This window comes from Centropristis striata, chromosome 14, assembly GCF_030273125.1.
Source record: "Centropristis striata isolate RG_2023a ecotype Rhode Island chromosome 14, C.striata_1.0, whole genome shotgun sequence".
Taxonomy (NCBI): domain Eukaryota; kingdom Metazoa; phylum Chordata; class Actinopteri; order Perciformes; family Serranidae; genus Centropristis; species Centropristis striata.
In genome coordinates this window covers 14,379,568-14,394,023 of record NC_081530.1, presented here as the reverse complement: position 1 = coordinate 14,394,023, position 14,456 = coordinate 14,379,568, and the positions used below count along the sequence as shown (strand labels likewise).

Below are 14,456 nucleotides of genomic sequence, written 5' to 3'. Positions count from 1 at the left end.
TCATATGTAATACACAAAAACATATAAAACTCTTTGTTTTTTAATTCATTTGACTATTTTCACAATGAGTAAAGGACAGTGTCCTAAACTTATGGGTTTAATTTTAGTACCAGCTGTAAACTTTGCTGCAGAATATTAGGATGTTTTCCTATCAAAAGCTTTCCGTTCTGACATCCTGACTCTATGGTGATATGAATATACTTTGCATGCATGCAATTGTGCATCCATATGTGTGTGTGTTTTTGCATGTGTGCCTGATTTGGATTAAGTGTGGGAGGCTCTCCACCCTGTCTACTCAAACAAAGGGACTGCTTAACTGTTGCCAGACCTCATCATGACACGCATGCAAAAGCATGGATGTGCACACACACATACACACATACACACACACACACACACACACACACACACACACACACACTTATTCTTCCAACATATTATTGCTTTTATCTTCCCCCCTCACACATTGTTAAGGTCTCTCTTGAAAGCACTAAAAGTCAGTTCCAGAGGAAAACCTCTTATTAATTGCTTCATATTTAAAACAAAAAACATATTATGTTGCAGATAATAGTACCAGTTAATAACAAGTGAGTAATTTAGATTTTTTTTTAATCTAAAAAAATGTATAGTACCACTACAGGTTGACGTGACCTGCTTGGCTCAAATATAAGAGTAAAAATAAAGGAGGGAAACGCAACCTAGATTTAGAGGTTAATGCCACTAATCTTTTTCTATGAATATGTTATTTTTATGAATGCATATATGGATTAATCTTCATATATTCCCCCTATCTCTAGAAAGATAATCCCCTTGTGCTTTACATAATGAGAGGCTTATGTAAAGACATTTAAAAGCCACCGATATAGTAAAATCTAATATACAGTGAAGTCATCCATAAACACTCAAATGACAAATCAGTCACATTGTATGGGATTTTACTTCTTCATGTAATGCTAAATCATATATAAAAGTATAAAAAGTGATAAATGTGATACAAAATAAGTGGGGTTTTTTCTGCCAACCAGCAGCCATCATTACATACTGTACAAACATGAGACAACATGATGTCTATGAACTCAACATTAGCACCATAGTTGAAATCAGTGAGCAATCATTCATGCGTACAAATCACACATTTAGAAAACACTTGCAGGTGCAAGGAAATGAAAGAGGAAAGGCGCAAAGCAGGAAGAGGAAGTCAGAGGGATTGGACTTCCTCTGGTGTCTGAAAAGGCACTGATGAGCTCAGCTGTTCTATTGTCACTTTAAAAGTTTTCTTGTGGTCAAAAACCAAGACGGTGGGATTGTTGACTTGGTTTGATCACAGACACAGAACACCAAGGTTTTTATTAAGAGACTGTCCTTAAGACGTGTACTGTTTTACACTTAATTTACTTAATTTATTTTTAAACTTTGCATAGTCATGTGTTAATTTGATTAATGTAATAGATACTATTTTTGATTTACTTTGTACTTAGTTTACTAATGATACATCATTTGTAATACTACAGATGTAATGACATACAATTAAGTGTACTTGACTGTACTATTTGAGACACCATAAAGATGCAATAAAATATACTTAAGAACATCTTTTTGTAACTAATGCTGACCTTTAATTTAATTTTAATTAAAATTTAAAACTTGATAATATATTAGCAAAGTGTTTATTATTTCATCAAAATGCATAGATAATAAATGTCATATATATATATAATATAATTTCTTACAGTTTGTAATGCATTAGTACAAAAGTCGTACTTAAGTGTATTTAAGGGTATTTAAATGGTGTCTTAGAAAAGTGTAGTCAAATGCACTCAATTGTCTTTTATCTTTAGCAGTACTAATGATATGGCTTAGTATACCAATAATGGTGTTATTACATCAAAAAAATTTGCATTCTACAATTTATCAAGTGCACATTGAAGCATGTATACTAGGTATGCATAAATTAAGTGCACTTCAGTTCACAAGGACAGTATCATAATAGAAACATGGGGTGAGGTGGTGTGTCAAGAGAGTAGATTAGACTAAAGACTGCAGCACAAGCTAATTCATGTGTCCTTCTATTGTAAAGTGTCAACATTTTTAGAGTTTCTGTGTCTCTAGTCAGAGAATCTCTGCATGTCACTGTCCCTGCGGACACTGTTGCTGTCCATAAAGCGATCACAAGGGAACTCAATGAGGTCCCCTTCCTCCAGCGGTGCGAGTCGTGCTGGACGGCTGCTTTGGTAGCTGGTGAAGTCGGCAGACACAGAGGCTGTCGCCACGGCGGGGGGGCGAAACGGTCGCCTGGTGGAGTACATGTGCCGCACGTGCACGGCTGTCTTCCTCCTCTGCAGCCTCCTCTTCAGGCTCCGCCCCAGCCAGGCCCCGCCAATGACAAGCAGCAGCACGGCGTTCCCGGCCAACGTGGCCACCGTCACCAGCTGGAGGTCAGAGGTCAGCATGCTTCCACGGCTGAACCCCTCGGGTAGAGTGACCAGCCCTACGCAGTGGTCACGGGGCGCAACTTGACACACGGATCCTCCGACTACTCCTTCCACGCACACCATGTAGGTCACATCTGAGCTGAGCTCTCGGAGGGTTACAGAGCGAGCTGTGCCACGAGCGTAAACATATCGGGGGAAACGATCCGGAGTTCCAAAGCGGTCGAACAGAATCCGATAGTGGATTTCATCAAGGCCTGGCCCTGGTCCTGGTGTGTAGCGCTGATGATCCCTGGTGGTCCAGTAGATAATGACAGTACTGGATGTCACCTGATCAACTGAAACATTAGTGATAAAGTGTCGGTTGAACACACAAGGATCTGTGATTACGGGTAACGCCTCCTCCTGATCTGACCTCAGAAGATCAAACTTTTCACCTGACTGAACTGGAGAAGTAGTGGTGGGCTCTGTGTTTGGATCAGTGGAGTTCCAGTCCTCATTTTGAGCTAGACTTGGTGTGGAAATAGCTGGTGGATCAGTTCTGGAAATGACATTTGACCTTGGTCTACCTTTGGCACGTTTCCCAGCAGCCTCTGCAGCAGGTCGTGACCTTGGGCTGAGCGATTCTTTCTTTGACTTCTTTCTTTCCAGTGGAGAAGAGGGTTCTGCCGCTTCTAGACCCCCTTGGTCTCCCTGGATTCCCGCCTCATCCTGTCCTTCTCTCTTCCTCTTATCTCCCTCTTTCCTCATTAACACCCCTTCCCTGTTCTGATGTCTGAAGTCTGTACCTTCTCTCTCCCCCTCCTGGCCTTCTTCAGCTCTCTCCTCCTGCTGTACTGCATCTATCCTTTTCCCCTCCACCTTCACCAACACACCCCCTCCTCGGCTTTCCTCAGGCCCAGCTTGGGTCCTACAGAAGTGGGTCCAGTTCCCGAGGGGCTGCAGCTGGGAGTTGTTCACATAGTCCAGATATTTCCCCCTCAGAGTTGCTGGGTGATGACACTGCACAAAAACAGTCAATAATTTGCCCTGAGAATGTGCAGCAGTCATCCATCGTTTCAGCTCCTCCAGGCGACAGTCGCACGTCCAGTTGTTGCCATGGAGATCGAGGTCGTAAAGCACGTTGTTGAGAGCAAAAATGTCCCCGGACAGGCTCGTGAGCATGTTGTTCTTCAGCTTTAGCACTCTCAGATGTTTTAGTTGCGAAAAAGCCAAAGAATCCACGCTGGAAATCCGGTTGCGACTAAAGTCCAGCTCCTCGACGCGCTCCAGAGAGTCCAGGAGACCGGCCGGGATTTCCTCCAGCTCGTTACCGTCAATCAGAAGCTCCCTGAGGCTCGACAGCCCCTTCAGAGCCCCGCTGTCCAGGCGAGAGATTTTGTTGTTGCTGAGGGACAGCTTGGACAGCTTTTTCAGATTTTGGAAGACGTGGTTTCCCACGTACTGGATTTCATTTTCAGACAGCAGCAGAGTTGTCAGAGATTTGAGCTGGGAGAAAGTGAGGGCACTGCGCACGGCTGACTGCTTGTTGTGGGACAGGTTTAGAAAGCGCAGGTTGGTGAGTTTGGAGAAAGCGTTTCTGTGAATATGCTGCAGCTTGTTAGATTCTAGATGGAGATAATGTAGACTTGTCAAACTTTTAAAAACAGAGTCCTGCAGAGCTTCGATTGCGTTGCCATCCAGGCGCAGTTTAACAAGATTATCCAAGTTGGCAAAGAGCTCCGGTGTAATTTTCTTAATGTCATTATTATTTCCACAAAGAATAGTTAATTTCTTCAGGGACTGTAAAGTCCCAGCGGGGATATTTGATAAAAGATTATGTCCCAAATACAGCTCTTCTAACTTGGAGAGTTTCTCAAATGCTTTGGGGTGAATAGTTTCTATTTGATTATACTGTAAATTCAACCGTGCGAGGTTACTGTACCGTGTGAAGTCGAAGGCAGAGACGTTACTAATGAAGTTACCCCCAAGGCTGAAAATCAGCACTTCCTCGGGCACCCGCGCGCCGGGTTTTGGCACCGTGCGTAATCCGCGATTGGAGCACATGAGGTGCTGCGGGTGCTGACAGTCACAGCGGTCGGGACAAAGGCTTGTCGCCGGTGAGGACGCGATGAAGCCATTGAGGGAAAGCAGGAATAAGCATATTCCCGCCAGGAACTTGCCGGTATCCATTCCCACTGAGACTGATACGGCCGTTCAGGTGCAATCGCCCCTCTCCTCTCTCACGCTGCTGGAGATCGACTCGTCCATAGTCCACTTGTTGCTCCGGGAAGTGGACAGAAAAGTGTCGTATACATCAAGCACGCGACTCCATCACTTAGCAGCATCATCTGTAGAGCAAATTAATTTGTGCAGCGCGCTCTAATGCTGTGTGAGGGAACGCTCACCAACCCAATAAAGCCTGCATCCCCCCAAGTGGTCATCTGCTGCGAATTACAGAGTTCAGGCGCAGAGCGTGCTCACACACACACGCGCGCGCGCGCACACACACTCACAGAAATAGTCCCTCCCCTGCAACTCTGCGACCCTGCCAAAAACAGATGTGCACAAGTCTTGACGCACGAGAGCCAGAGCTTTGCGCGTGCACGCAGGTAGTCAAACACACACGCACACACACACACACACACACACAGTACATCTTTCTATCTTTGTGAGGACCCTTCACTGACATCCCCTAGCCACTTACCATAACCTTAACCATCACAAAGAAATACCTAACTCCAACCCCTAACCCCAAACTTACCTATAGCTAATGGTGAACTTAACTTTAAAACCAAGTCTAAACCCTCAAACATGCCTTTGAATAAATGAGGACCAGTCAAAATGTCCTTAGTTCCCAAGAATGTCCTCACTTTGTTGGTTAAAAACATATACCGGTCCTCACTATGTAGGAAGTACAAGTCCACACGCACACACATACGCACACACTACATTAAGTGAGGAAGGGAGCGAGAGAGAGAGATTGAGGAACCCTTTGACCGAGTTTTCTGCGCGCCCCCGCAGCCACCGGGGGTCTGAGATCTGGATCAGATCCCTGGTATGGACAAAGCAGATTTCCTTCCCACGGAATCCCGAGAGAAACCTCTTGGATTTTCCTCACAGCAGGGTGCAGACAGAGCAAACTCACTCGTAAAAACAAGTTAAACAGAACACTATAATAATATCATTGGTTTTGATAAGCTATGAAAAAATGATAATTCATAAAACAGCTGTGAACAGCTATGGGATGTATTCTGCAAGTCAGAGGACCGACGTTGCATACACAAAGTGAGTAGGCATACAATCAACACATTAACAGCCCAGTCTGCAGACTGTCTGTTGCCTACAGTAGAAACGCCATCATCAGGCAGCTCAACTGTAATTTACCATTCTCTCATTAACGCGCCTTGTGTTGCTGGGGCCACAAGCAGCACAGATGGTTCACATTTGCAGATGAGGAATTCGGGACGTTAAGTGTGTGTTAAGACTGACGAAGAGAGGTGCCAAATCTGAGTTAAAGATCTCCCAACTTGAAAGTGGGGAAATAAATGTAGGCCGAGTGGAGCATGTGAGGACTTTTTTTGTGCAGAGTGAAGAACGATTCTTTGCAGTGTACATGAAAGTTCATGTTCCAGAACGGGTTGAAAAGCATGCACTGGTACTGCCAAGACATCTGCACATTTATGGCACATGAGGTACGCTGCTTACCCATGACACACAGTACACACAGCACAGATCAGTGTCCCAACTAGTGTACCTCTACAACCCTGTTAGATGAGCACAAATGCCACTTTAAAAACTTTTTCTCCATCGTTTTAAGACAACTATTTAAAGCAACTACAAGGAGTTTTTAATTGGATATGAATTTATCTCAATTTAATACTGATATGATCTACATAAGCGAACAAGAATATCAGTGAGAAATTTGGATATTTCTTTCTAATAATTCTTAATGCCGATCCAATGGTCCGATTCTCCATCACATCAGGCAAAAGTATTTATGAGCCACAGACTGCAAGCCTTTGTTTACATTTTCCCAGGCAGTTCCCAGCATTTACCCCTGATACATTAGCTAGTACAAGGAAGCAGGAGAAGATTTTTCTTGAGAGAATTCCCATTATGGATGTTATATTACTTGGTTAAGGGCTACATGAGAGTGTTAGCACACAGCCTCACAGCAAGAGGGTCGCCAGTTTGAATGTTCTCCCCATGTCAGCGTGGATTCTCTCAAAGTCCTTCAGCTTCCACCCACAGTCCAGAGACATGCAGCCTAGGTTTAATTAGTGACTCTAAAATCTCCATAGGAGTGAATGAGAGCATGAATGGTTGTCTGGCGACATGATAGTCTAGCGACCTGTCCAGGGTGTACCCTGCCTCTTGCCCAATGTCAGCTGGGATCGGCTCCAGCCCCATCGTGACCAGAGTTCAGATAGAGAAAAATAATGTATTGAGTGAATAATTTTGCTTTATCATAATTGTCCTTTTAGGCCGACAGTTATTAATCTTATTAGCCACAAATAGATAGTCATTGCTGTGTATAAAAAATAAGTTGTGTCTTTCCTTCACCCACTTCCAAAACAAATGTACATACTAGCCAGGTGAAAATCTTTATGATACGAGGTGGTGTGCTCATGAAAACACTACTACTTATTCGTTATCTTTAGATATTTCAACTGTTATTGTTCTTCTCTTCTCTGCTCACTTGCTAACTAGTTTTCACACACTCTTCATTGCAACACATTTTTGTAAATGACCATTAAACCACTGGCAAAATCATCATGTCACAATCAAAAGTCATAATCACTCATGCACACAAAGTCACACACACACACACACACACACACACACACACACACACACACACACACACGCAAGTGATGCAATGGCTTCCAGAGCCGAGCACATGGACGACTGTTGGAGCTCTTTGCATTTCCAGGACATAGCAAAAGCCTCGAACGCTCCCTGCTTGGCCTTCTCATGCATATCTGTTGCTAGACATCATAGTCAAACATTATAGCTCTGTGTGTGAGTCAGTGTCTGTGTGTGAGAGACACAGAGAAATACAACCCCTGGGGAAGCCCCCTCTCTTTGGGAGGTCATTTCCTGTCTGGCCATATCTCCATAGTATTTCTGCATCTCTGTCTCTCTGAGGAACACACACATTGAGAAAACACTCTAACATTTGGCCTCAGACACAGTGGGACCACTCCGGTTAGTTTTATGGCAGTCGCCTGGTCTGTGTCATGGTTGAAAGGAATACACAAAAGATTTCATCAGCATAGACTGGCTTTCACCATGGCAGCAGATATAACTTGAGCTTAACTGTAATGTAGTAACATTTAGGGAGGATAGGGGTGGAGGATTCATTCCCACGAGAGCTCAGTGTGTAAATGAGAAGGACATATAGGATGAAAGATGAAAACCGGCTAAAAAGATGAAATCAGAGGAAATTGAGAGCAGGGGATCAGAGGGGGAGGAACGTGAGTGCAATGTGAAACCGATGTAGACAGAGATTGTTGTGAGGGAAAAAGTGTTCTGGAGTTGACCCAGATTCACAAAGACTTTGGCACAATAGGCAGCATTGAGGACCCTGTACTGAGCTGTCTGCCATAGTGCCTGCACACAATAAAGGCTGCAAACCAGTTTCACCAGCCCATCCTTTCACCATCTCCCTCTCCTCCCTGTGGGCCTCTCACTGTCCAATCAACTGGCCATATGACATTTCAGTTTCTCAGCAGAGAGAGAGAAAGTCTGTGGAAGAGAAACCTAATTCCATCAAGGGGAGGGGGGGTGTATGTCTGTCTGCACCTGAGCATGCCTGTTTCAGGGGGCTGAAAATTTTTGTGTGTGTGCGAAAAGTGTGTCTGCATATAATACAGAATATCCAGGTCAGTGCAGGTGAGTTTGTGTGTGCCTGTAAACGAGCACAGTGAATGTAGGTCGCCTACAAGTGTTATATTTCTCCTGCACAGTCTTAAGGTGTTGAAACAGCTTTTCTATGAATGAGGGAGAGTGACAGAGAGGGAAAGAAAGTGTTGATGGTTGATTAGTAAGTGTCTAAAAGCTTAATTTACTGCTCACTATTGAGTTACTATGCAGTGCCCGCTATGAGTGAACAGGGGAGGGATTTTAGATTCAGCCTGGGACTAGAGATGCACCGATTGATCCGACAGTGACTGGAATCAGTTGATTTTGAGCCGTAGGAGTAAAAAATTAGTTTTTCAACTGATACTTCAAATTGAAATGTCAAACTATTCCTTTAATTAACGCCAGTACTTTTCCACAGCTGTCCTCCAAATCACCATAGGTCATTTGATCCTACCCTCAAATACCACCCACAGGAAATTAACAAATTAACACTCCCTCAGAAGTAAAAGTGAGGGTTGTCACTAATGTTGTGAAACACAGTTTTGTTAGGTTTTGGCAACAAAATTACTTATCAAAGATTTGGGCAAAAAAGTACATGGTTAAGCTTATCAAAAATAGTTAAATAAATGCACATAAATGCCAGAAGTGAGGTAGCTACAAACCTGACATAACTAGTGGAAGTGAAGTAGTTACGTTGGTAACTTTTGCATGGGCCTGTCCTTGGCCTCGGGTCGTAGTCATCTGTAGCCTTTGACCCCCCTCCCCCGGCAGGCAGGCCTGCTCCCACCCAAACTTAGGGGACCTTTTTTACTTTATACTCTGTTTCCTTTTTTCAGCCCTCGCTTACACACTGGGTAATATCACTTCCACCTTCGTTCGTTCATAGTTACTACGACCACTAGAGGGCACCACCAACTACGAAGGTGGATATGGATTGAAACAAGCTGCCAGACAACCTACAGCACTGGTGATATTTTGCAGGAAGACAGTTTTGGTCTTCAGTTGACAGAAATGGTTCAATCCAGATCTTCAGTGAAATATATACAGTACATTTAAAAGTATGATACATTGCAACACAGCTAAAATGTGAAACGGAGGTGAAATGTGACACAGAATGCACACAAGTAGTGATTAAGTATTCACAAATACTTGCACACATGCACACACAGGACTATAAAATCCCATTAAACACAGTAGGCGATACTCTTGAAGTGATCATTTATCATGTATGCCACACACATGCAGACATACTAAAATGTGCACCAATGTACACACGCAGCAGGACTTTCAGGGACTAATGAGCCTCACACAAAGTCCCAGACTTGCAGGAAGCTGTGCTAGTAGAAACATGTGCATCCTATTGTATGTCAGAATGCAGGGATCTCAGCGGCTCACTTTTCCCTGAGGGCCTAACATGCATCAGAGAGACAATCCGTATGGGACACGTCCTGGTAACATAATACTGCATGAAACAAGCACATATCTGGGGCTTATCATAGTAATCAGTGTAGAGGACGGGCCATAATGAAGATAAACAGCAGCTTTGTTCCTCAGATGAGCCCTCCAACAGGGCTCTAATCAATCGCAAACAGATTGTCCCTGTGTGTGGCAGAGTTGGAAAGTATGTGTGGGTGAATGTGCACTTTAGGAGCATGTATGTGTTTCTTTTTGTGAAGTCTATATTTAAATACTTTAAAGATATGCAAGGATAAAGACAACAGAGTGGAGCAAAGGGAAGGAAAAGAGGGAATGGGGAAGTGGGATTGTGTGTGTCTCCGTGTCTTTATATGTGTGTGTGACAAGAGTTTACATGAGGAACAGCTGCTGGGATCGTTAAGTGCTTCAGCTAGAGCCCGGAATCATAGATCTAGTCCTCACATGCATTAATGGTGTGTGTGTGCCTGTATGTTTGTGAGATGATGAGCGAGTGTGTTTATGCACTTAGGAGGGAGATGAGACTCTATCCCGTCTGTGCAACATGTGTCTGCAGCTCCACTGACTGAATGAAGACACTGTATGTTATACAGAAGGTGTAGACACATTTGAGGTGCACGTTAATGTATTTAAATGTTAAAAGAAGAGTGTGAGGAACACCTGGGCTCCATGCCTGTAACCCTTCACTGCTGCCTTGCACAACTCCCCCAGTTGGTTCCCATCACAGGAAGAAGAAAAGGAGGGCAAGATGGAAGGAAAAAAAATGGAAAAAATGGAGTCCAGTTGCAGCAACTGAAAAAAAAAAAACTTATCTCCTGTTCAGAAAATAATAATAATCTCATCTCAAATCTGAACAAAAGAGAATGTCACAAACAGTACATCATGCAATATGGGAAATGCATTTGCCTCGGCATTCCTTTCTGCTTTGGGAGAGCTCCAGCCTCTCCTGCCTGACCTCCTGGGGTCATGTTTTGTCGTTGAGACCAACATGTTGAACGAGTCTGGAAGGGGGGAGAAAGAAAGAGAGAGAGAGGGCAGAACTTTCCAGGTTCCAGTCAACCCTGTGAGAGTTAAAAATGGAGGGAATAGAGCAGGGAGAGGGAGGAAGGGAGGTACTTGACATCTGGAAAAAATTAGAGAGCATGCTATTGCCCTGTTGAAAGGGTGGAAAGAGCGCAGGGGGAGATAGAGGAATAAGGAGGGTAGTGTAAAGGATAGTGTGTGTGTGTGTGTGTGTGTGTGTGTGTTGCGGTGGTAACCCTTTGATCTACCAAGTTTGATAGAAACTGTCTGCATGCACACAATCAGCCTCAATCACATAATAACACCGAGACTACATAATGCCTTAAGATCTTAAGATCAGTGAGCTTCACAGAAGATAACACTCAGGAACTCAAGCACCCTGGAAACAGTGATAGGCTGTACAAGGCTGCATGAGCACACCAACACATGAACGCAAGCACAAAAACACTCATATGCACATGGAGACTGTGTTAGCATCACCCAAGCAAACATAATGCAAAACAAGTCACAAACAAGGGAACAAAAATGTGGGCTTTATGAGTCATTAAAACAAAGTCATCAGTCAGTAAGAGAGCCGAGACATCTGAGCTGCAGCTGTCGGCTCTCTCTGCCGGCATTGTTTCTGTGCAACGTCGCCCTCTGCAGACATGGAACAGTAGAGCATGTGGTAACTTCTAAGAACTATTAATAAATTCATAAAGCTGTTTCAAGTATACATTTACTTTTTTGTGCCTAATTTTTACAGTAACTTTTAAAAAGTGCACTTCAAAATAGATGTCATTAAGTTCAACTTCAGTGTACTATAAGTAAATATACTTATCTGCAATACAATATAAGTAATATTTCAACGAACTTATTAAAAGTGTACTTCAGAGTAACTGATTGTGTTCTTTGAAAATTGTAAATTGCACATATGTATAGCCATCATTTAGTGTACTTATGGAAAGGGTACTTGTTTTCAAGTCCTTTGTAATATATATTATTAGCAAGCTTTATCAAATTGCGTGATTTCTTTTTACTCCATTAGTGTATTTGAGCATACTTACAAAATGTACACTTCAACATATAAGTTTATTTCAAGCTGTATTTCAGTGGACTTTTAAAAGATGTATTCAATTGCAGATGGGATATTTATAATAGTAAGTAGGGGCCTTAGGACAACAACTAAGTTAAAAGCTAGCAGCATACATAATAACTTATGCATAAATACACTGTTTTGTCAATAAAGCTAGCATGTGGAATGAGCAGGAGGCGGAAGATGTGGGAAACAGCTGGCCTGGCTCAGTCCAAAGGTAACAAAATCTACTTACCTTTTTTTATTATGAAAACAAGCAAGATAAAATGTTAATACAATATGTATTAAACTGCCATTTCCAGTCTTTGTGCTAAATTAAACTACACAGAAGCTGTCTGTAGCTTCATATTTACCATGCAGATTTGCTGATTATATTAACACTGTTGTTACATATTGCATTTTACTAAATATAATTAATTTTAATCATGTTGAATTAGTTACCAATCACTTACTAATATATGCACAATACACCCAGCATGGGAGAAACAGCAACAAGCTGAGTGTCAGTTTCCTGCATGAATTCAAGCTGCTCATTGTGCAGTAACCATATATAACCTATAGATGACACTGTCACACATAATCTGCTCATACAATGTGTGTATGTCTGAGTGTGTACTGTAAGTGACAGTAAGGTGATAGGGGGTATAAATAGATATACTGGCATACACAGACTCGCAAGTGTCACGTATCAGCTTCCATTACATTATCTTATTTATGAGGGAGTGTTGCTTCTTTGTTATCCCATTAGTTAAATAAGATTTAAACTGGGCTATTAGTTGAAAATGTTTGAAAACATAATAACGGTGTGTGTCTCGTGCATTCTCAGGTTTGCTCCCTCACTGTATGTGTGTGTTTGTGTAGGCAGGTGTGGCTCAGACGGTCTCTTGTCAGGCATGTCAGGGTGTGTTTCCTTGTGGCTACAACTGTGCACTACTTAGGTAAGAGTAAGGGAATCCACCTTAGTTTGACAATGGAAAGATATGTCACACAAATACTAATCTTATCGTCTGTTCCACCATTTCCCAACATCACACTACTGCACATCAGCAATTAACATCCATTTTCAGTTCTCACTTTGCAGGTTGACACTCCTTTAAACTCCAAAAAGCTATTAGTTTTGTCGGTTCATAGCTTCTGGACACACCCAGCTCTAACTCTCCCTTTCAAAGACTTTTTTTCTCCTTATTTTATGTTTTCCTGCCCTCTGTTGCCATAGAAATAAACCCAGCCAGGAAGTGACGGCCTCATTCCCATGCAAAGAAGGAAATTTGCTTTGTTGGGTAAACAAATCCGAAGCATGAAGGTGGTTCGGGGAGCTACGAGGACAATAGAGGTCGCTCGGCTGAAAGCTTTCTCCAAAAAAAGACCTGAGCAGCATAACTTAATAAGAGAAGGACAGACATTAAGCAGAAACACATAAACACATGCTCATTGATTCACCCACATGCTCATTCCGTCTGGTTGCAATCACACAACTTCTCTCACTTACTCATCGTTTCAGCAAACAGTCAGCACTTGTGGGTAAAGCCATCTTTTGCAACCAGAATGTCAGAGGAAAAGCACCAAACAATCTGTCACTGGACTGTCCACTGTGTTATGAAGCGATGAGATCAGGCACATTATTAAGACATATTGTATCTCCACACCTACTGGCTTTATTAAACAGAAAAACAGAAAAACAGAAAAATGATCAAATGATTTCAAATTAGATCTTTCAAGAGGCTATTGAACTATCACTTCTCTGTGCTGATGCGGTTGATTGGTGTAGAAAGAAAATAGTTCCTCCATACTGCTCACAACAATGTATGCGGACTATCTTGAGTAACCTGGTCATTTCCAAAGGTTTTTTTGGTGCTTTCAGCACTAAAAGCCAAGCCATTTTTTTCCATTTTATTCAAGAAGGCAGATATCTCTGCGGCTAATATCTCCAACACTTGGTAACACAAATACAGTCTAGACCAGGGATGGGCAACTTAAATGCTGGAGGGGGGCCACAAATTTTATCGACACTACCACAGGGCCACATATAGGGCCGTGCACTTCACCAGATATGAACTGCAATTTTAAATATGTTTACAGTGCAGTAACTTAACATATTTCATGCTCAAATGCATGTATAACAGTATAAATATGAATACATAAGGTTTGAAGCAAACAAAAAATAACCACTTACTGTGATTTATTTTCTATTTCAGTGCAAGAACAGCAGAACATTTTTTTTTTAAGAAGTAATTTTGTGCATTTTTACAAAGCACTTTTAAGATTTCATGCTCAAATGCATGTAGTTGTACTGAGGGCCAGTTCAAGTGAGGGTGCGGGCTGTATGCGGCCCCCGGGCCTCCAGTTGCCCATCCCTGGTCTAGACTGATAACTGGCATTGTAGGCAAGAGAAAAAGTATGTATTTTGATTTTGGGATGAACTGCCCCTTTAAATCAAGGAGCCTAGCCTAGCTTTGACTACAAGGCAAAATTAACATGAGCATGTAAAACAAGCATGTGATCGTGACTGAAACCAAATATGAGAGTGGGAGTAACAGTGGCACGTTATCATACAGTAGGTACATTAAATCACGTGTTAACATGTCACTTTAACAGCTGGAGCTTACCTGACACTCCATTGTCTGACGTTAGACTTTCACCTTTGTTGC

General features: G+C 42.5%; 1 protein-coding gene across 1 annotated transcript; it reads right to left on the bottom strand.

Annotated features, from left to right (window-relative positions):
• Window positions 1-532: 532 nt before the first annotated feature.
• tril (TLR4 interactor with leucine-rich repeats) lies at window positions 533-4,824 on the bottom strand. Its single transcript, XM_059350044.1, has one exon. The coding sequence runs from the start codon at window positions 4,599-4,601 to the stop codon at window positions 2,106-2,108; it is 2,496 nt and encodes an 831-aa protein (XP_059206027.1). The 5' UTR covers window positions 4,602-4,824; the 3' UTR covers window positions 533-2,105.
• Window positions 4,825-14,456: the final 9,632 nt, after the last annotated feature.

Bases quoted from the DNA above. Each gene is read 5' to 3' on its own strand.
- tril (XM_059350044.1), bottom strand. From the start codon at position 4,601: ATGGATACCGGCAAGTTCCTGGCGGGAATATGCTTATTCCTGCTTTCC.